This window comes from Cupressus sempervirens, chromosome 9 (assembly GCF_028749045.1).
Source record: "Cupressus sempervirens isolate cs-2001-9-10 chromosome 9, ASM2874904v1, whole genome shotgun sequence".
NCBI lineage: Eukaryota > Viridiplantae > Streptophyta > Pinopsida > Cupressales > Cupressaceae > Cupressus > Cupressus sempervirens.
Window position 1 is genome coordinate 212815196 of NC_143126.1, and position 22565 is coordinate 212837760.

At 36.3% G+C, this 22565-nt stretch overlaps 1 protein-coding gene across 1 annotated transcript in view; it reads right to left on the minus strand.

Moving 5' to 3' along the window:
• The window catches only part of CIB22 (LYR family of Fe/S cluster biogenesis protein), an 81691-nt gene that overhangs the window by 29006 nt on the left and 30120 nt on the right, over positions 1-22565 (minus strand). Inside the window, exon 2 of the mRNA XM_089799632.1 lies at positions 6315-6356. Within this exon, the coding sequence (XP_089655758.1) occupies positions 6315-6356 (42 nt within the window). The remainder of the gene's footprint in view (positions 1-6314; positions 6357-22565) is intronic.

Below are 22565 nucleotides of genomic sequence, written 5' to 3' on the forward strand. Positions count from 1 at the left end.
ATAAACTTGTCTTGACCCTCATTGTCTTGACTCTTCAATGTCTTGTCCGTTCAAAGTGAGGACCCTTTGTTGTCTTCAATAAAATATCCTCACTTTGAAGGGACAAGACATTGAAGAGTCAAGACAATGAGGGTCAAGACAAGTTTATATACATCAAGAAGGAATTTGCATAGATACACAGATTGGTATCTTCTGTTTGTTGAGAGATTGTAAAGTAGTTTTTCCACTCTTTCATTACATATATATACACATATATGTATGTATATATACATATATATATATATATAAGTAATACATACACATATATATGTATATGTATATATGCATAAGTGATACATATACATATACATATATGTATGAATATATATACATATACATATATACACACATATACACACACACATATATATATTTCAAATTTAGGAAAGAAAGATAGCTCCTAACACTATAATATCAAAACTCCCTCTTAGCCAAGGAGATACCTTTCCAGATATCCCTATCATGGAGACTCTCAACATGACATTCAAAATGGCTACATCCATTCTTCAAAAAGAATTTATCATAGAATCTCTCAAAGTGATAACCTCATGGAGTCACTCAACATGACGTTCACTATGACTACTCATGTGTGTGGAAAGAAACATGTAAACAAGTGCTCATCGCGGAGTCAATCAACATGATGTTGTCATGGAGTCCCTCAACATGACATCCACCATGGCTACTCACATCTGTGGAACATCTCTCAAGGGCTTTCACCTCATATTTCTCATCATAGAGAAATATCCATTAAAGAGCAGCATCTCTCAAGGGCTTTCACTTCATATTTCTCTGTCTCAAAGAAATTTGCATTAAAGAGCAACATCCCTCAAGGATTTTCAACTCATATTTCTTTGTCTCAAAAAAATATGCATTTTATTTTTAACACATAATAAAAGCAACATCTCTCAAGGGTTTTCACCTCATATGTCTCTGTCTTAGAGAAATATGCATTTTGGCACATAATAAGAGCAACTAATGTTGAGATTCCCTCTCAACAAGGGCATTCGATCTTCCCTACATGCAAGCTAGTTTGCCCTTCAATAAAAGAAGACATGCTTTCAATTGTGTCTCCTCTCAACATATTCATTGTCAAATAATCCTTCAAATTAACACTGCCCCAACTCACAAGCCAAATATGAGGCAGAAAATAACCACTACCCCCTCCTCCTCCTACCCCAAGTGAGCCCTAAATGCAACCCCTCTTCCCTGTCAGCCTGATGCCCTGATAGAATTCTGTTCATCTGCTCATGAGACACTGAGCCTCCTAGCGAGATCATCCAACCTTGCCCCCAACTTCATATTTTGGCTCAAATAAGCATTTGTGTGTTATGAGCAATTGAAAAAAAATGACAACTAGTTCACATGGTTGTTTATACTCAAGAACGTGGCCATCAATATAGTTTGTATGCCAAAATGGATGGTGAAAGAAGCCCTTAAATCATAGAAGTATTGGATCATCAGTTGGGCACTCGTAAATAATAAGATGAGGAAAGAGCAATGTTACAAGACTCGTCAAGTCCCTAGGCGAGGCAGCCTTCTCAAGGTTGGTGGCCTCTTGCCTCGAACTCGGCTTTCCATGGACTCGTGGAGTCCATGGACTCCCCAAACTTGCTAAGTCCTGCTGGTTAGACTCTATTGTCAGCCAACTAAAAGTAATAAATTTTTCAGCTCAGGGGCGGGAGGATTTATAGTAATATTACATTTAAGTAAAAATATTTTATTTCTTATACTTAATGTTATATTTGTATAAATATTGTCAGGATGTTTGAGATAGGTTTCAACTTCATAGGAGTCAAAATGTAGATTCTAAATATTGGGGGTTTTCAAAAAAATCCAGACTTAGCCAAATTTCAAGATTCAACATGCCTTCAGCAATGTTATCTCCCACAACCTGTCTTGGCTATTTGAGGTCAAATTGAACCTAAAAGTTGATGATCTTGTCTTCATCTATGAAGACTTGGAGTCAGTTGATCAAGTGGATCGAGAGGTAGAGGCAATGGCAATTGTAGTGGAGGAGGCTAGTGCAAAAGGAGACACAGTGCAAGACCCTGAGGCCAAGACTCGAGAGTGATGGATTCTACTCTGATGAGGAGGAGGATCATGATGAGCATGTCACTGAGGTTCAACCTCACACACAAGGAGAGAGGATGGCTCTAGAGTCTTTCATGACCTATCTTAGGTGTACTCATAGGAGAACATAGGCTACCATGCCTTTATTTTGATATATGTTTGAGCATTTGATTCCATGGATTGCATATTCCATGAATATTACGGATATTTGACAGTGACACTATATTTCACATTTATACAGTATACTTATGTGATCTATGAAAAGTTGTGTATGTGTGCAAAGTAGCTTTTATTTATCTCAATTATTGTGTATTTGATGTTAATTGGCTAAATGATGCATGAAAAAAACTTAAAATCCTTAAAAATCTTTGAATTCCATGAGTTTTTTAATTTCGAGTCCTTTCTCCAGCCGCCAAGTCCCAATCCAAGCCCGATTTGGGCTTTCCAAGTCTAAGACGAGTTCAAGGCTTGTAACATTGGGAAAAGTAGTTCCCACACCCTTGCATTTTTGCACCAGCAACCAAGATACTTGATTCCTCTTCCTTGCTCAAAGGTCTCCTCTCACATTGTCTAAAATGACTGCATATAGGGTAGGAAAACAACATGCACCTTCAATGAAGAGATGCACAACAACCATAAATATAGAGTATTGCATACCATTAGTATAAACTAGAGAGATTTTCTACCTAACGAACAGCCCCACACATAATTTCCCTAAGCGATTGCAGAAAGGGGCATTGCTTGTACTGGTGAAGAACAAGCTCCTTGGCAACAAATGCACACAGCAAACACTGTATTCGCCACGCCATGGTACTGGAAATTGGTAAATGCATAGAGAAAAATAGTTGGAAGTCCAACATTTACAATAGATACAAGTAATGCCACCTCTACCATCTACCTTAAGGTAATTACTGTCAAACGTCAGCTATCACTGATGGCTCCTATACAAAATAGAACTATCGAGTTCCAACATGCTTGAGAAAATGTCATATACGCTTGGCGCTGTGGGCCAGAGCCAGCCCCCCCTTCACATCCGTCGATCCAGTTCCCACAAACATTACTGCAATACCATTCATGGGCAGCCTTCTTGCCAGTCCTCTAAAAGATGCACTCAGTCTGATATCCCATGCCAAATCACATGCAAAATGCAAGAAATGCTACTGCAGAGTCACAAAGTAAGCACGGGAAAAATCAAAATTCAAATCCAGTCCTATTTCATTTCTATTCTACTTTCACTTAAACCTGCTCTAATACCATGTTGAAGTTTTAAAACCGGATATGAAAATAAACAACAAAACAAATAATGCACAAAATGACACAAAGAATTATCCTAGGAAAACCCTCCAACTTGAGGAAGGAACCCAGCCACATAGATGGATGGATGGATGGATCGATAGATAGTGCAGAAGACTGCTTTTCAATCTCTCAGAAAACAAAAGATATCAATCTGTGTATCTGTGTGAATTCCTTATTGAAGTATATAAACTTATCTTGACCCTTCATTGTCTTGACTCTTCAACGTCTTTCCCTTCAAAGTGGGGACCCTTCGTTGTCTTCAATAAAAAATAGATTGCTTATATATTTCAAATTTAGGAAATACATATAGTTCCCAAAGCAATAATATCAACATGTAGAGCCACAGTTAAACCATGATCCATGATTTGGCAAGTGATAGAATTCAAGTAGTCCTAGGCTAGCAATTTATTTGAATGTAAAATGCCAAAACACACTCTATTCAACTTTTTAAGCTTACATCTAACAAATCGTAGTCTCTACACAAAGGCAAACAGGAATATACAATGATGAGGCTTCCCCTCCTTCCAACAGTTGACATTAAGTCCTGAAGAGAAACCATGACGCCGCATTAGTTGGAATTTATAAGAGGGGTTCTTGGGAGGTTCAGATGCAAGAGCCAAGAATATCACCATTTAGTAATCAGAAACCCTCCAATCCTCAATCTTAGTGCTAGCAGACCATCTACCTGCAATCCAGAAACTAGAGACAAGAAATCTATCAAGCCTCTCTAAGATAGCATTTTCTTGACTTCACCTATTGTTCCAAGTAAAGATACCATTATTTGGCTTCATGTCAATAAGATTTAGAAGTCCAATTTTGGCCCTTAGGAAGCTAGCAGATGGATCAAGCCTACCAGTACAACCTCTTTTTTCTTCCAAACACAATTGTTGGGAAAAAATTAAGAACTTCATTATTGAACACAAATAAGCAATATATTTTTTCAAGGCGCTAAACAGTTGTAATAAGTTGCCAACTGTACCAACTGTATGCTTTCACAACTATATAGCATAACTAGAAAATCTAATAATCTGATTAGTTGCAGCAACACTCACCCCTTTATTACATTGATCCCAAAAACATTGAATTATCCTTGCCCTACGAACACCCCTTAAGGCTTACATAACAAACATGCTAATTACATAATATCAATACATATTTTAAGAAAATCTTCTCTGAAGAACAAACTATAAATCATGTGAAACTCCATCAAGCTACCTCAACCCTCGTAGAGGTGGAGCCCTGAGCTGAATCCTTTGAACTCTTAGTCCTGAGCACTCAAATCACAGACCTTATATTACTGTCAACAACAATCCATATTGAGCTCCTCACACAGTTCTCAATCACAGTCCCATGCTCTCTGGGCAACCATTCATACTTAAGCTCTTTGCCAAATCCTAAACCTGTCTTCAAAAGCTTAACATTAACAATCCATGTACTCTACAAATCCATCAGCATCAACAAAGAAATCAGAACAGAAAACATAAGCTAAATTTGCCAAAAATGCTTCTCATGCAAAACACCCTCTCAAAATGAGAAGCTGACTTCAGATGGTGGAAATTCCTCCACCCTCCAATACCATCAACCTCCAAAATGAAGGCTGAAAGTACTAAGGCAAAATTAGCACCATCACAAGAGTCAGGAATAACAAGTTCATCATCTATTGAATCTTCATCTTCAATGCAAGCAATGTTGCCTTCATCTAATTCATCTTTAGATTGCAAAGTTACTAGAGCTTCCCTTAGATTGTTAACCTTACCAAAACTTGAGCTTCAAATCTTGAAATAACAATGGTCAAGTTGCTCAATAGAGAACCCAACAGGAATTTCAGAATTTGTGTGTTCAAGTCCAATCCAACTCATTTTGGCTGGACATTAGACATGACTATTCTAAAGCTCATATATAAATTTATTTGGATGTATAAAGCTTACGAATAAAAAATTTAACCCTATGGAAAACTTAACTTGCATTATTAAGGCAGCAATGGACCGATAGCTCGGAAGCTCCTTTTATATTAAAAATATAACAACCGCTTTCACCTTTGGGAAAATGGATCACATAATCTAAAAAAATTTAGAATATTAATAACATCTTTACAAACATTTAACTTAATTTTGAGCTAACAAAGGACTGATAACCTTACCAAAACTTTTGCGTCAAATCTCAAAATAACTAAGGACAGGTATGAAGTCATGTTCAAGTCCAAGCCAATCCATTTTGGCTGGATTACAAACACAACTATTCTGAAGCTCATTTATAAATTAATTTGGTTTTAAAAAGCTAACAAATAAATATATTAACCTTGTGGAAAATTTATCATGCAATACTTGAGCAGCAAAGGACTAACAGCTCAAGAAGGTATTAAACAAATATACTGGAGAACTACTATAAATTGACATACAAATTTTAAATCCTGACATTATGGCAGTTTAAAATTGAAATCTTGAACCAGCCAGGAGCCGATAATTTAGTTGGTAGTGCACCTAGACTGGTCATTTGAGATTTCCAGGCTTTGTTCCTCGTCACACCATTTTGGCTAGCTATTGAAGATAAAATCAGAGCTCAAATATATAAAATATTTTGAAATGGGTCAAAAAAAAATTCTATAGCTGATCAAAGTTGAACAAGGAGAGAGGTACCAACGAGTTCAAGATAACATTGAAAATTGTGTTTCATTAGCTTCCAGCAAGTTGATATAAATACCATATTGATTACATAATGAGCCATATCACCAAGTTTACTAACCATTCATTAGAATCATTACATATTTCAATGCTGGAAAAGCATAAGTGATCATTACAAGAGTATTTCCTTACGAAAGACAGTATACTAAATGTCAAAAGCAAAAACAAAATCTCACCAACCGTCAAGGTTATATATGCTATACAGCAACAATATATAGGATATCTTACCACATGCCTATTAGCCTCAAATGCATCCCTAATCCTCGATGCCTGCAAGGGTTAACAAAGGGCAAGATAAAGACATCAGAAGAACTGCAAATCAATAACTAGAAACTTCATAATAAAGCATATTTACAAAGCTTTTGTGCTCAGAGAAAAAATCAATAAATGAAATGTAGTAGCTGAATGCATCAATTCAACAGAAAATTTATTCAGCAAAAGCTTAAAAAAATTAAAAATTCAAATTAGAAAATGAAAACTTGCATTATTCAAAATATTGATGCAAACTATTGGAAAACTCTAAAAGCCCCCAAAATGCAAGATGTCATGAAATCTAATTGAGATGAATCTGAAAACAAAACATTTTAGTTGGGACTAGAATCCTAAATGTTAAAATTTGAATCCTATGTTGCAAGGTTTGCCAGGTTTATGGTCAGATATGGTTCCAGTTTCGGTTCGGTTCGGTTAGTGTAAGCAGATTTACACCAGCTGCCATTTCTACTATAAGCCATCCAAAATATTTGTTGAGTGTCTGAAACAATGAAGAGAGCATGTGGTATTTTTTGGCCAGCCACAGAAAATATAAGGAATATTTCATGTATTTTTCGAAGGATTTTCTGCCTGCATTAACAGTATATTTATTTACCTCAGCTACTAGTTAGCTTATAAACATTCTGGTGTTTTGGAGAATTGTGGTTACTTTGGAGGTCCCAGGAGACAAAATTCCAGAGTACTCGATATATATATATATATATATATAGAGAGAGAGAGAGAGAGAGTGTAAATAATACATTTGACTATATTTCATTTCAAATCTATTGGTGATATATCATGATTACAAGTTTATGATATTTTTGTTGTTTATACACACACACACACACATGCATATATTTATAATTTTGTACTAAGAAACCCAAACCCCATTTCAAAATTTTGCCCCGCTGATGAACTAGCTCCTCGAACCTGTATTTGAACCCAAACCAACAACCTAGTTTAAAACCTAAGTTGCCAGTTTGGGTTTGGCTAAATTTGTTAGGGGGTTTGGGTTCAGATAAGAAATCTCTGCAACAATTAATATTTTTGAATAAATATGTATCAAAAATATACAGGGCTCGGGTTTGTGTCGGTGATATCAGAGCTGGAATCCTGCCAGCCTGTCAATCACTGGTTTAAAGAGACAAATGATTATCACACACCTTAAGAGATATCATGGAATGAGGCTTTAGGTAGAGGACGGAGAAGAGACTGCAATTGTGAAGTACTATAAATCTCAAGTTGCAAAAACTGCTGAAAGTTACAAAGAATAAAGGCATTAGCTGGAAAGACTGAAGCCAGCTCTCCCCTTTTCAAAATATGAAGACCTAATAGGAAAGAGCTCACAATGAAAAATGGCAAATCAAAAGGGAGCAAAACCCAGTCATACTAGATCATGTGATTTCTTGTTATGAGATATGCAATGATCTTATTGAAAAGATTGAAGATGTGCAAGAGAAAATATATTTTCCACTTTTTGCGAATTTGATGTGAACAGCAAAAGATAAATGTGCTCCATTGCAAGAGACCTTGTCTCAATCCCTCACTCAAGAGGAGGAAGAATGGTAAGAAGCAGAAAATAGGGAACCTGATATGGTAAAGAATACATAAACACAAGAGGATGACAAAAAAGAAGTGGCGATAGTGGAGCAGAAAGAAAAATCAGAATCTTGAGATGAGGACTAGTCAAGGTCAGAACACAGTAATCTAAAGGCTGCACCAGCCCAAACTTTAGGCAAGGACATAATTGCATTTTATAATAATGATTTGCAGTATACAAGAATGAGTAGCCATGCAAGACAATGCAAAAAGTTAGTTCTGATGCAAAGAAGGTTGGTTTGTTTGACATTCAGTGCCATGAAGAAGAATTACAGGGTTATATAGAAATCTTTAAGATTTTGCACTCCTATCACACGGAAGTGGGCCAAGAAATGTTCAAACTCCGTTGTTCCAAATCTGATGAGATCGTTGATGGAGTTTGGATGAGAGATGATATTAGAGAAGCGCAACATATTGATAAGTGATTCCCTAATTGATATGGAATCCTGACTTCTATTTTGGGTACACAGGTGCAGAAGGCACTTGGTATACAAGAGCAAATTGCTCAAGGACAAGAAATTTGTGACAGGACTATAATGTCCCCAAGTTATGTGGTTGGGATGGCCAGTAAATATTAACTAAATTATAAAAACAATTATTAAAAAATGGAATAAGTGACTTTGGCAAACCTGGCCTAAGGCCAAGTTTGAGAGTTTCGCTATGATTAATAATAGATATTACGTTTAATAAATAATATTGTGTTGTATAAGTCAGACTTACCAGGCTTTTTCCTGCTTTGCCAAGGCTGAACTATTTGGCTGTCATGTCCCCTTGCAGAATTAAGAATTAATAAATAATAAATACAGCATTAAAAGAATAAAGTACTCATTAAATAATATTATAAATGAATTAATACATTAATGATAATGTATAAAATATTATAATTATAATATAACACAGGTGGTATTCTTTGAAAACTAATAGTTATGGAGGAGTAAGAGAAGTGTCTTATCAATTGTCAAAGGATGCCATCCATTCAATTCAGAGATATAAAAATAAGATCTCTCTCACCCCATTCAGCATGATAGGACATTTCTTATTTAATATATAGCGTCTCTGTTATTCTGTGGAAGACTAGCAGATTATAAATACAATTATTACTTATCATAAAGGAAGGAAAATTATTATTTATTTGGTATTCAGAAGGAATACGAAAGAAATACATATCAACAGTGTGTGTTGGCCATTTTGGCAAATCAGATGCATGGTTAGCAAGCAATAAGTGAGCAATAGAAGGAATAAATATTCCTATCAGGGGACATTATAAAATTGGTAAATTTAGGATAAATTTGTAGATGCTTAGTAACTTTAGTAGGATAAACTTGTGAGATTAACTATCATTATAATGATTCATACATACATACATACATATATATATAATCATTATATCGATTATATTAATGAATAAACATGTCCCATGAAGGGACATGTCCCCTCTTAGCTTATTCCTCATACAAATACAAGAGGTCGCTGCCATTTGGAAAACACATATGTCATGTCCCCAATTTTCTGGTGACAGTTCGATTTAATTAATTTAATTAATGGTTGTCCAAGGACGACTAATTAGTTATTTTAATTAAATAAATAAATATTAAAAGATGACCTTGTATTTAATAAAGTTACTTGGAGTATTTAATAAAGTCACTTGAGGGATAAGATCAAAAAAGTTCTAGAAGTCTCTGGAGAGGATGGAGGGAAAAGAATAAATAGGCACCCCCGGGGCTCCGTTCGAATCAGGCAGTTGATTATCTCTCTTGATTTTTCAGGTTGTGATTCAATCACGGGTGCATTGTCACAGTTGGCCATTGAGAACGATAACTCTCAATTGGTACGCAATTTTGAGGGTGTGAAATATCATCCGAATTATTGCAGATTGGAGGTGACATTCAGTCATTTCATCGGGGCAGAATTTGTGGCCTAAGGCCAAATTCGAAGGATTGGTATTTGAAGTTTTTAGTTTTTGCAAGCGTCGTTGTATACCATTGAGATCATTCTCGTGAAGCATTGGAGAACCAGATTAAAATTCGTAGGTCACAGTCCAGCACTTCCATATAAGGTTTGGGCCAAATTCCATTTCCCTTGGACAGTCGGCATTATCATTGTGAGTTATAACATCTTACATCCAGTGCCGGCAATACCATGAGTTGTCTAGCATCCAAAGACGATTTGTCTTGCTTAACCTGCCAACGATGTGAATAAGAGAAGACAGAGGTAAGGCGACTGGAGCGGACAAACTTTCAGCAGCATTTGGCCGAAGTCTGAAGCTGTTCTTTTGGGCAAGCCAGATCGCAATACCACATCAGCGGCAATCTCATATTTGGAGTTTTTTTTTTAAAATTGGATTTGAGGGTTCTGAGCCTTGCAAATAGACGTCTTCAACAACCTTCCCGTCTCGTCCTAAAAACCAGTAAAGATCACATGATATGGGGCCGGTGAAACAACTGCGGGTTCAGATCTGATCATTGTTCCGCAAGCCCTCGAAATGGAGATTTGGGGGATGTGATCGAGCCACATCGCGTCTTGGCTGTTATAAATCCGCAGAGGGATACGTGGGCAGAGGTCAATATACGGCAAACGTTTTTCCAAGAGGACTGGCAGAGCTCGACCCGACTTGGATTCAACGTTGGAGGATTTCATAGCAATTGGTGGTGCTGATGGTAATGCTGTTGTTTTTGACCCCTCGGCGGGCCATATTCTTTCCACAATGTCTGGGTACAGCAAACGGTTGCTTTGTCATATCCAGGTTACCAGTGTAAGGATTGTTCCACGTGATGATCTCCTGCAGATAAGACTGTTCGGATATGTCAAGGAAATGAAGATGGAAGCTACAATTGCCGGCATACCTTGAAAGACCATTCAGCTGAGGATCAATGCTGTCACTGTTCATGCAACACATAATTACTTTGTCACAGCTTCAATGGACAAACCCTGGTGCTTTATGATCTTGCAACTGGTTCATGCCTACAACAGGTTAGTGATGCTTCCTTAGAGGATGGATACACATCTGTTTCTTTCCACCCTGATGGTCTCATCTTAGGAACGGGAATATATATATATATGATTTGAGGAACAATTATGGATGGAGTCGAAGCAACTGTAAAACAAAGTCTCAATCAATATTTCAGTATCGATTCCTCTCTTGCCAGGTGCATCTAATTAACTATAGCATTTGTAAGTTGTTTAATTTAGCAAATAAAGTTGGCATTTGACAGATTGTTGTACCTCAGTTGGGGTAATTTTAGTAGTTCTTCAAATCAGAACCATTTACTAGTATCAGCATTTGATTGCTAATTGTTTGACGAAATGTCAAACCTTTGAAATTTTAAGTCTTGAGTGTAAAAAGAAGCAAATATCCTGTCGGGGATATTACAACATACCAAATTGATGGCAGTGCTTAGTACAGTTGCAGCGATCCATGAAAAACATGTTATTAGAGCAATGTTGTTTTCTCAGGGCTTGTGAGATTTGGAGACAAGAATCACAATCAAAGCCAGCGAAGAAAGTTAGCTTATTAAACTGCAGATTATTAGGAATCGGATTGTTGCGAGTGGAGACGACAAACATATAGCCATTGACGTAAACTACTGGAGGATGACGGCCTATGTACTCTAAACAAAAAGATGTGATTCTTATCCAACATTGACTACAGAAAATGAGTACTACATTTTGACAGTTGATTTGTAGACATGGAATTGATTTGATACGAAGAAGAGGCAAAATTGGAAATAGAGGAAGAATGAGTTCTATGTTTTGACAGTTGATTTGTACAGACATGGAATTGACTTGATACAAAGAAGAGGCAAAATTGGAAATGAAGAATAACAAGTTGTACAAATTGATGTAAGGACTAAATATCTAAGAAACATTTGGAGATTAACGAGCATTGGCACAGAAAGAGTTCAGAAATGGCTGGCAGAGTTTATGATTTCATTTTCTGTTGACCTTTCACCAACAGATGGGATATCACATGAGAAGTCAAAAAGATCAAAAGTAGCCAACAACAAAGTGGTCTCTAATTAATCTCATTAATATTGGTTCACAATGATCGACAATATTTATGAGCTCTATACATACATGCGATGTCAAGTATAGAATGCCACGGAACATATATATCAACAATATTGCCCAACTTCAACGTACTGTTATATTATTGAGTATTACCCTATCGAATAGGAAGGTTCGTGTGGAAATATCAAAAAGATAGATTTACATACATATAAAGTCCAAAGTGAAAGTGTATGGCACCAACCTATGTGGACGGTATACCAGTCTGAATAAAACATAGCAGGAATTTCAGTGTTAGCAGATTAAATATCTGACGTGTATAAAGGGTGTTTGATAGAACGTGTCACTTGTCTCCAACATTCCGTACTGGCAGTTTTGAGAAAAGTGTCTTTGGAGCAGTAGATAAATATTTCCATCGACAGGAGGATGGGTCACGTGTAGACCTAGGAAGGGATCTGAGTGGATACCGCCACCATCAGAAGACTATGTGAATACTGCCAATCCAAAAAAGTTTAGAAGAAAGAACGGTAGCTGCATCAGCAAAGTAATAAGAATGTCAAGTCATTTATTGTGTGCCGCCTACAAAACCATGCCACTTTTCTTACAAGTAAAATCATTGTTACATCATGTAAGGAACGTTGCAAACAGAGAAGTCACCAAGTGGAGAAATGATGTTGTCATATGTGTTGTGGATGAGCGTTGAGGTGGAGTACGCATCTCACATCAAGTTGAAAAGTCAATTTTGAATTTGTTTTTCTTCGTTGTATGAATGAATTGATTATAATTGATTATAATGGTCCCATTGTCACATGAACATGGTAGGGCGAAGATGTACGAATTTAGAAGAGGTGACGTGGATAGTTGACTTCACCAAACTTACAATGATTCCTGCAACAACATAAGAAGACAAATTCATTAATAATAATAGAGTATGAGGGTAATACATATCAATGCATCCGTATGGAGAAAATCCTTGACGGGCCTTAGGTGGGTTGCTAATCATCCAAAGGTGCTTAATATTATGGAAGATACCCTACATAGTGTAATAAGAAATATATATTTTATTACCAAGAAAACACTAATGGTGTGTCATCCACATCATATTGGCGATGAATAAATGATCATGTTGATAACAGCACTTCAAGAGTAATTTCCAAAGTTTGATTTATTAATTGGACATATACATTAATTGGCACAATTTGTTTAATGAAGAGACAAGTATGCATAAAAGACATTAGAGATGTATATTACCAAAAGACATTCATTGGAGCAACCTGTGAAGATAAATATTTGGCTATGCTTAAATACTTTATATATTACTCATTGTAGTCTCTCTTATTTGAAATTCTATATTAGAGCTATTTGCCTTGATCTTTTCCTTCGAGAATGTTATAGCAGGAAAAGGGAGATAGATATCAGATCTTGAGGAGTTTGACACTTCTTCAAAGGTAAAGAAAATTGATGTTCAGAGGGAGATTGAGATTCAGATGGAGCCTAACATTTCATTAGAGATGACCTTGAAAAAAGGGAGCAGATAGAGGATATGGTTCAGTCAACCTTCGATGATCTTGGTTGTATTGATTCAGAGGGAGTAGACCATGTTGAGATGGGTTCCCCAATGATCAATAAATTGTAGCAGTCAAGAGGACTGTGATTCATGAATATACGTTATGATTTTAATGGGCCTACCCCTTGTGTACATCATGACGAAGTCACGACTTCCAAGTGAAGATTTCCTAACATTACCAATGGTGTAATATATGTCTTGTGTTTATCCTCCCCAGCTAAGAGGGAGTGTTGATGTTTGGTAGCTTTAGTAGGGTAAACCTATGAGATTAATTAATCTAATAATGATTCATATATATTTAAAATTAAGATTATCATTATATTAATGAATAGACATGTCCCATGAAGGGACATGTCTCCTCTTGGTTTATTCCTCATACAAATACAAGAGGTCACTGCCATTTGGAAAACACATACCAAATTGATGGCAGTCTTAGTTACCAGGTTCGGACCCTCCTGCCTGGATCCAAGTCCAGGTTCGCATGGATCCAGGTTCACACCTAGGTTCACTGCGAGTCCGGACAAAGTCCTTAATTTGGACTGTGGGTTCGCCCGGGTTCACATCAGTGCGAACTCGGGAGGACCCACAGTCCAAATTAAGGATCTTGTCTAGACCCACAGTGAACTCGAACAGATTGACAAAGAACCTGGGAGGACCCATGGCGAATCCAAGAGGACCCACAGCAAACCTGGGATGACCCACGATGAATGCAAAAGGACCCGCCGGTTTCTCTTATTTTTTTGTATATACATATATATATATATATACACACACACACACGCACACACACTCACGAACCTACCCACTAACCCAAATGGGAAAAAATAAATTTGCTCGAACCCATGAACCCAAACCCCAAACCCGAACCGGCAACTTAGATGGCAATGCTTGGGACATTTGTAGCGATCCATGAAAAACTGAAAAACAACAAAATTAAGTAAGGTCCCAATGGGGATATTACAAGTGGTATCAAAGCGTGATCCTGCCATCATGCAAGGTAAAAAATGAAACAAGGAACTTAACAATGTGTGTAGCATGTGCATACTTTGTGTATGTTTCATGTCATGCATTAAATTGTATTCTTTGTGTATGCGTTGTGTCTTCCTGCATTTATGTGTATACCTTGTGTTTGCTTCATGCCTTCATACATTCATATATTTCATATTTTCAAACATGTGTTCCATGGATGCTTCTACAATTTTGATTAAGCTAGAATGATAAGAGTAACTAAGAATGAGCCAAAAAGATATACACTCAATACATGCTACCAAGTAAAAATTTATTAGCGCCATTATGAGATGGTTGGAGATGTCAGGAAATTGAGAGAAGACTCTATTTTGCAGACCCTTAATACGTTAGTTAATAACAGACCTTGAGGACAAGCAGTTTTGGGGAGGGCAAGACTGTCATGTCCCCTTGCAGAAATAAGAATTAATAAATAATAAATGCAACATTAAAATAATAAAGTAATCATTAAATAATATAATAAATAAATAATATAAATCAATTTAATATATTAATGATAATGTATGAAATATTATCATCACAATAAAATATAGTTGGTATTCTTTATAAACAAATAGCTAAGGAAGAATAGCAGATTATAAATACAATTATTAATTATCTGTTTATTTGGTATTCAGAATCAGAAGGAATACAAAAGAAATACATATCAACAGTGGGTGTTGGCCTTTTTGGCAAATCAAATGCATGGCTGGTAAGCAATCAGCGAGTAATTCTGATTGCTGAATATTATATCTATATTCCGTTATGAACTTATGAGTAAAAAACAATATATGGTCTTACATATACAGAAATAGTAATAAACTTAGAATTATGATTTCATATGTTTATAATAAATTAATATAATAAAGATACATATATTATTAATATATATACAGAGATAGATAGATATTCAGGTCCTAGGTCCTATTACTGTTTGGCCAAGAAGGGAAGACTGAAGTGTTACTGAAGAGGGGCTTGTATAAATCCAAGCAATGGATCTTTGTCACAAGATAAGGTAGGGATCAGTGACCCCAAGCGCCTTGCAGGCAACGTCCCCAGAAAGGCTTAAGTGCTTGGATCTATCAACTTTGAGGAATCCATTGCAAGTTGGTATCCAGGCAACTTGGATAACACCAACTCCTTCTGACATTGAACTGGAATAGTAATAAAACAAGCATGAATGATAATAATTTTTTCAAATATCTTAAATCTAATAGAATGAATGACTATTCCTATCAGGGGGCTTTACAAACCAAGCTAGTATTGTGCACTATTTCGATAGGTGAACAGAAAACCAGGTCTATCTATGTTAAAATATGTAAGACCCATTGTATTGTGTTACCTAGTGGTACAAAGTTTGGCTATTTTCATTTTATGGTACCTGCATGTATTAGTGAGCCTAATTGTACTAAGGGACTTACACATGTAATGTACATTTTATTATTATATTAGGCTTAATGCCTTTATTGATCAACTTACCCTTGTGTTATATGCACCCCTAGTGTATAAATAAAAAGCAATACTTTTCATCATGTATCTCACACTCATTCATTCTAATTCCAAGTTATATTTTGCCAACAGACTCATTCATTCTAATTCCATGTTATATTCTGTTAACTGTTTTTCTTCTATTTAATGTGTTCTGAAGCCTCTACATATTGGCATTTATTGTCTTTGCTCTTTAAATGATATGGCATAATATCATGGCTTGGGGTTTAAAACTCTCTAGGTTCTGGTCCCTTGTTACTATAGCATTGACAGGAATAGTGTCGTTATTAAAACATATGTCGACTTACTATGTTTCCTCCGAAGGCTCTTATAAAAAATTAAAGAGAGAGAGAGAGAGAGAGATGGCATTTTTCAAAGCAAAGAACACATTATAACTTCTAAATTGCAATTCGACTAGTGAAATGTGTGAAGAAGAGTTTAAAGAATTAGATTTATAAAACTTCTCTCATCTGAAATTTTGTCCATATTGGAGATCTAGAATTTCTAGAGAGATTCCTATTCAGATGTGGCGTGTATCAGATCCAAATACATTTTGTGACAAAATTCTAAGCCCACTTTCTATCACAAATAATTATCATTTAGGCCCTCAATATGCCACCTCAGTCTTTCAACTGTTAGGCCCCTGGAGCTTGCAAGCACTTGTGGCATGTGACATGCAGCACAGTGGAGCAAGATGTGGTGCAAGCAACAATAGTTGCTGAGGAACAGATCTGCTGGTGGAAAGGCTAAGGTCCACACCACAGAAAATTTTGAGAATAACAGTGGTCATCCCAACTAGCCAAATCCTAGGGGTTCTAGAACGTCATCTACATTTGAAGCTGCAAGTTTAACTCTGGTGATATGTGCCATACAATAAGTGCCACATGATGGGTTATCCTGCCCTTATGGAGAAATTTGAAATTCCAAAAACTCCTAAAAATGAGTTAATTTGGTTGTCTGAGAATCACTGACCAAATTGTTCTCTGTTTATGCATGTTCATTCAAGCATAATGCAATAAACTAAAGAAGTCCAAGTTAATACATTGTTAGTGAGAGCAAGTCCATTCACCATATAGTCAACATCTAGCCAACGAGACCCATGTGTGCCATATGTCGTAATAATGAAGACAGGCTGGGGGCCTGAAAACAGACAACCAGTCCAAGAAGCTCCACAAAAGTTCCCATTAACAGCAATAAGGTATTACAGTAGATCAGAGATCATGACATCAACAATATTTAATGAATCTCAATCCAAAACCTCTATTGTCCTGGTACACGCGCTCGGCCCAAGGAACAAACATTATAAAAGATTCAGAAGTTTCAACCTCAACATTCACAATCAGGGATGTAGCCTAGCAACATTTTTTCACAGGCAGGCATTGTAGCCAGCAAACAGCACTTAGAAAATCCAAGAATCAACACACATTCAGCTAGAGGCATAAAGCCTGGCCTGGAGAACATGTAACACGAACATGAGAATTAACCCGAGTCCATCAACCAACATGAATGGCATCCAATTAGCCACCGCTAAAGAATGGGCAAAAAGCAACTCACAACCTAAACCCATCCAGCGCAGGACTCCTGTCAGGAGCACCCTTAAGAGTTACTACCATTGTAATTGCAAACAGATTACTGCAAGCATCAATTCCATGAACTGGAGCAAGCGGATGTAGGAGATATGGTCAGACAGAGGCTATGCCCGGGATATGCACTCAGGACACCCATGCCAACAAACAGTAACTATCAAGTCACAGCTCAGCCAGTGTATTGAGTAAGTGACTGTTTTTAGCCACCATCCTGCACCCTGCCAGAAGGTGATCTGATTGGTCAGAGGGATGACTGCTGAAAACACCACTAAGAGGATGAGCAAATAAATGGATAGGATATATTGGTCAAGAAGCCTTACCTACCAGTGAAATGAAATGGGAGTAAATGTTGTTAAAGGCCCACAATCTTCAGGAAGTGGTAGCTTAAAATGGAAACTGCCAGCAAGTGATAAGAAAATGACATCAGATCATTGACTATTATTTCCACACCCAGTCTGCCACAAAGATAATGCAATGCAGAGGCTAAGGCATACATACCATTGTTTATATGATGCTAGAAATGATCTGTTAAATGTTGAGCGCTGGAAGGAAAACAGGCATTGCGCCCAGCATGGAGATTACACACACACAAACAAACAATAACAGGAAATATGACACATAACCAAAATCAATATTATAATTTTTGGGAGTGCAGAAATGCACAAGCTCTGCAGGCTTCTGCAACATGTGACTAGATGTTTGTTTGATTTTTACCGTCTTGGGGTTTCTATAATTTTATTTAGTTTGTAGACAAACTTATATTTAAAGGTCATATGACCATTCAATTGGTGCTATTTGGGCACACCACCTTCCAAAGGTCATAACTTTTGCATGTGGACTCCATTACACCCATCCTTGAAGCACATTGGAAAGTCAGTGTCCAGCTCTGAGCATTGATTTATATGTTGTTGCTTGTTGAAGAGACTTTTTGTGGTCTTGATATCTGTCAAGATATAGATGGTTCTAGCAATTCCACTATAGTTAATTTGTTGGGGGATATTTTTCCATTGAAATCATACTGAAGATCAAGTGAAGGATTACAAGGATGATTTGTATGATGGGATTGAAAAGGCCTGGGATATTATATTAAGCCATGTTGAATTTGAGTTATGTTTTCATGAATTGGAGTCGGAAAAAAAATGTAAAAATATCTTCAATGCATTGAAAAGGCAGGCTATTCAGAAAATCTAATTACTAACTGAATCATAAGCTATCTACACTTGAACCATTATCATTTATTGGCATCAATGACTACTATTCTTGTGTAAAGCATCATTTGTTTGAATTCTAGCAAATCGCAAGAAGTAGAAAAAGAATGTAATGAGATTGTTCTTAAGGCTGTAGTGTATGATTATCTCCACACTCTTCTCTACCAAGGCTGTTATGAGACAAGATGGCAAGACTGTCATTTGATGGCATGGTTCTTAATTAGCTGTTAAACAAAAAACCCACAATAACAGGATCATGGGTGTGATTGATTTAAAGCAGCATGCTCATTTTAGGAAATGAAAGAGCAAGCAAAAATTTAGGACATAACTAGTAAACATGTCAAAGAGAAAACCACAAAAATAGCAATGACAAAAATAAGAACTCTTATAATACAATGGTTGTCACCAGCAATTACTCTATGAGTAATATTGACATGTTAAAAAATATCTACTATAAGAAGAAAATGAAGGATATTATAAAGGAGATCAAACAACTCAAGGTCTTAATCATAGTAACAACAGTTTAATATTTAATTAATTATAATAATGTACTTGTAGCTCATGCTTTCATATTTTTGTGCGTAAACATCCAAACAAAGTTATTACAGATTTTGGTTGTTGCAATCATCATATGACCGAGGATAGTAGCTTATTTCAAAAGCTTAGTAAAGTAAATGATGATACATTTAGGAGATGTCTGTGCTCTTCCATTGTTGACTCTTGAAAGATGATAATAATAGTGTGCTAGAAGATGTAATTATTATTAATATATATTTTGCTTCTGATTGAATATGAACCTTCTATATACATTTCAAATAAACCAAAATGGCAATAAACTTGAGTTTTGGCCACACAAATTTGTTCTGAAGAGTTTTAGAATGCCTCTTAGATCCTAAGGTTGATTAGGAAGCCAAGCGTTATATATTTGTTTCTTGGACAAGTCGCCTATGCAATACTCTAGTTGATAGTTAAGATTTAGGTAATTTGATGATATTATCATATTGGGTGTAATGGTGTAAATCTGATCCTACAGAACGAGACTATGTTCCTTTGACAGCAAGTTTCACAATATACATTCAGAAATCTCCAACTAGTCAAACTAGCTAAGATAATCTGATCCTACAGAAAGAAAAATAGGTTCCTTTGAGAGAAAGTTCCACAACATACATTAAGATATCTCCAACTGGTAAAACTAGTTGAGATATCTAATTATAGATAAAGAAAGAGAAGACTCCCATAAGAGAAATGGAAAGTGCAGGCGAGAGAGTTTTCTGTCAAAATCTAAGCATCTTGGCCAAGGATGCCAACATAGCACACTACAGTCCTATAGGACCACAGTAGAGAATAATAAAAATGTGAAGTAAACTCTGTCCTTTAGACAGCCTACAAAACCCAAATCAGAAATATAGCAACAAATACAACATAATAAAAATGAAAAGAAATGACATAAACTAATATAACCAAACCTTTCAACAATCAAGTTCTTCCAATAGACCCACACACATACAAAAGGGGAAAAATGTTTGGGGCTGTTTAAAGACTTTCCTCAATCAAGATCCTATACTGGTGTTTCCACCTCCACAACAGCCAAATAGATAAATAGTAAATGATTTAATAGATAGGGGATGTGATAAATCCCAAGATAGTCCAAGGTACAAGAGATAGAGAAAGATATTACCAGATATGTTTGAGAAAGCCAAGAGCTAAGAAAACAACTACAGCAAACTAGACATTGTTGTAGAAAGAAAGAGGAAGCAAAATAACATTGTAGAAACCAAGAGAATGCAAGAGGAACTCCAAAGAGCAAATGGAATAAAAAGTGCTACGAGAAGGGTAAAAGAATTTGACAATCTGATTTGGAATATTCGGAGTCATACCTACTAACCTGGGCAAGTGACAAGTGTCGAAATGCTCAAATCAAATATTTGAATGCTAGGATGCTGTGGGATGTTAGTGTGTCGTGTGAATGTCCACCTGGCCTAGTGTCCAAACAAATTGCGCACAAAAATGATTGAAGATTTTAATGATATACATGAGACTGAACACTCTAGGAGACCACGGACTCGCGGCCTTGAGCTAACTCCATATTCTTTTCCATGTCTGACCTCTTGCTATGGATCTTGACGAGTCTTGTTGATCTTATCCTCCTCAAATAAGTCGTGTGTTGTTAGCCTTCAAGATGATTATGTACTAAACTCAGATGTCATCCTACATTGTGTACTCAATGAGAAAGTGCCATTCAGTCTCAGCCGCATTTGTCTCATACAAAATGCACTTTGGGCCTTTTCCACCTGCCTCACTCACATCTGAGATGATGAGATCCCATCCTCAATTATGTTGCTAACAGCCTAGCTTTCCCTTTAATAGTTGCCCCTAGGTAAGCCTTATCACCTTGTTCTCGAATTAGGTTGAACACTTTGATGTAGTGAGCTTTTTTTTTTTTTACCCATGTTATTAGTCCATATGGCAATACGAAATTTTTCTATGACAAACTTCTTTATTTCCACATTGGTATTAAGAGACTCTTTTAACTTCTTATTCCACATGCTCAACCACTTTATGTTTTTGTTTCATCCACATTTTCTTCTAGTAGGCCAAACCCTCTTTCATCGCAATTTTGGGCCATTGTTGGTAATCCACGTTTCCAAGTTTCTTTAAATAACTTATAAACCAAGGTACCGTTGTCATCTCCAATGGGAGAATATGGGCTTCTGCTAAGAGAGTTTCATATGGCACTAAGGTCTTGACTCTGAGACTAATTATTGTTGATGTTTGATAGCTTCAGTCAGATAAACGTATATATAATTATATATCAGATATAATTTGAATATATGTTCATTATATTTGAGATATAAGGTTATTATTATATGAGAGAAATTAATATTATATATATATATATATGATTAAATTTTTTATTATAATAATTATCTGATTAACCAATAGACATGTCTCATGAAGGGACGTGTCTATTCATAGCTTATGCTCAATATAAATATAAAAGGTTACTGCACTTGAAAAACACATAGCAAACATTATAGCAAGGCTTAGTACATCTGCAAGCGATCCTCATAAAACAACATGGTATCAAAACCTAATTGCAGATGTCAAACATGTAGAGGATTGGAAGAAAAAGAGTTTTGTGGAATGGATATGCTAAATAAATCCCTGGAATTTTTTCGTCAGATGCAAGTGGCAATCATGGAGCCTAACTCTGATATAATGAAGAGTCTGCTTCCTGCATGTACAATGTTGTCAGCTGTAGTTCTCGGAAAAGAAATTCACAGTATTTAAAAGGTGCATTTGACTTTGATGATGTCACTGCAAATGCTCCGTTAGACATGTATTCAATGTTGTCTACCATAGAATTTGCATGGGAAGTTTTTAACAACATGTCAACACAAACTGTAAACCGGTAGAATGCTGTGATTGTAGGTTACACTTGGAACAGCAATTGTGACAAGGCCTTGACACTTTTTCATCAAATGCAATAAGCACGGGTTGGTCCAGGCTCAGTTATTAAAATGCAATCATATCGGGATATGCCCAAAATGGGGATGCAAATGAGACTTTCCATTTCATTCAGGGAATGCAGCTAGCAGATGCCAAACCCATTTTGATCCAATAATAAGTATCTTGCTTCTCTATGCAAAGCTAGAAGCTCTACAAATAAAAAGGTAAAGAAATTCATGAATTCGTTGTTAGAAGAGAATTAGAATCAGAGAAAAGTGGGCAATGCCTTTTTGGATATGTATGCCAAATGTGGGAGTAA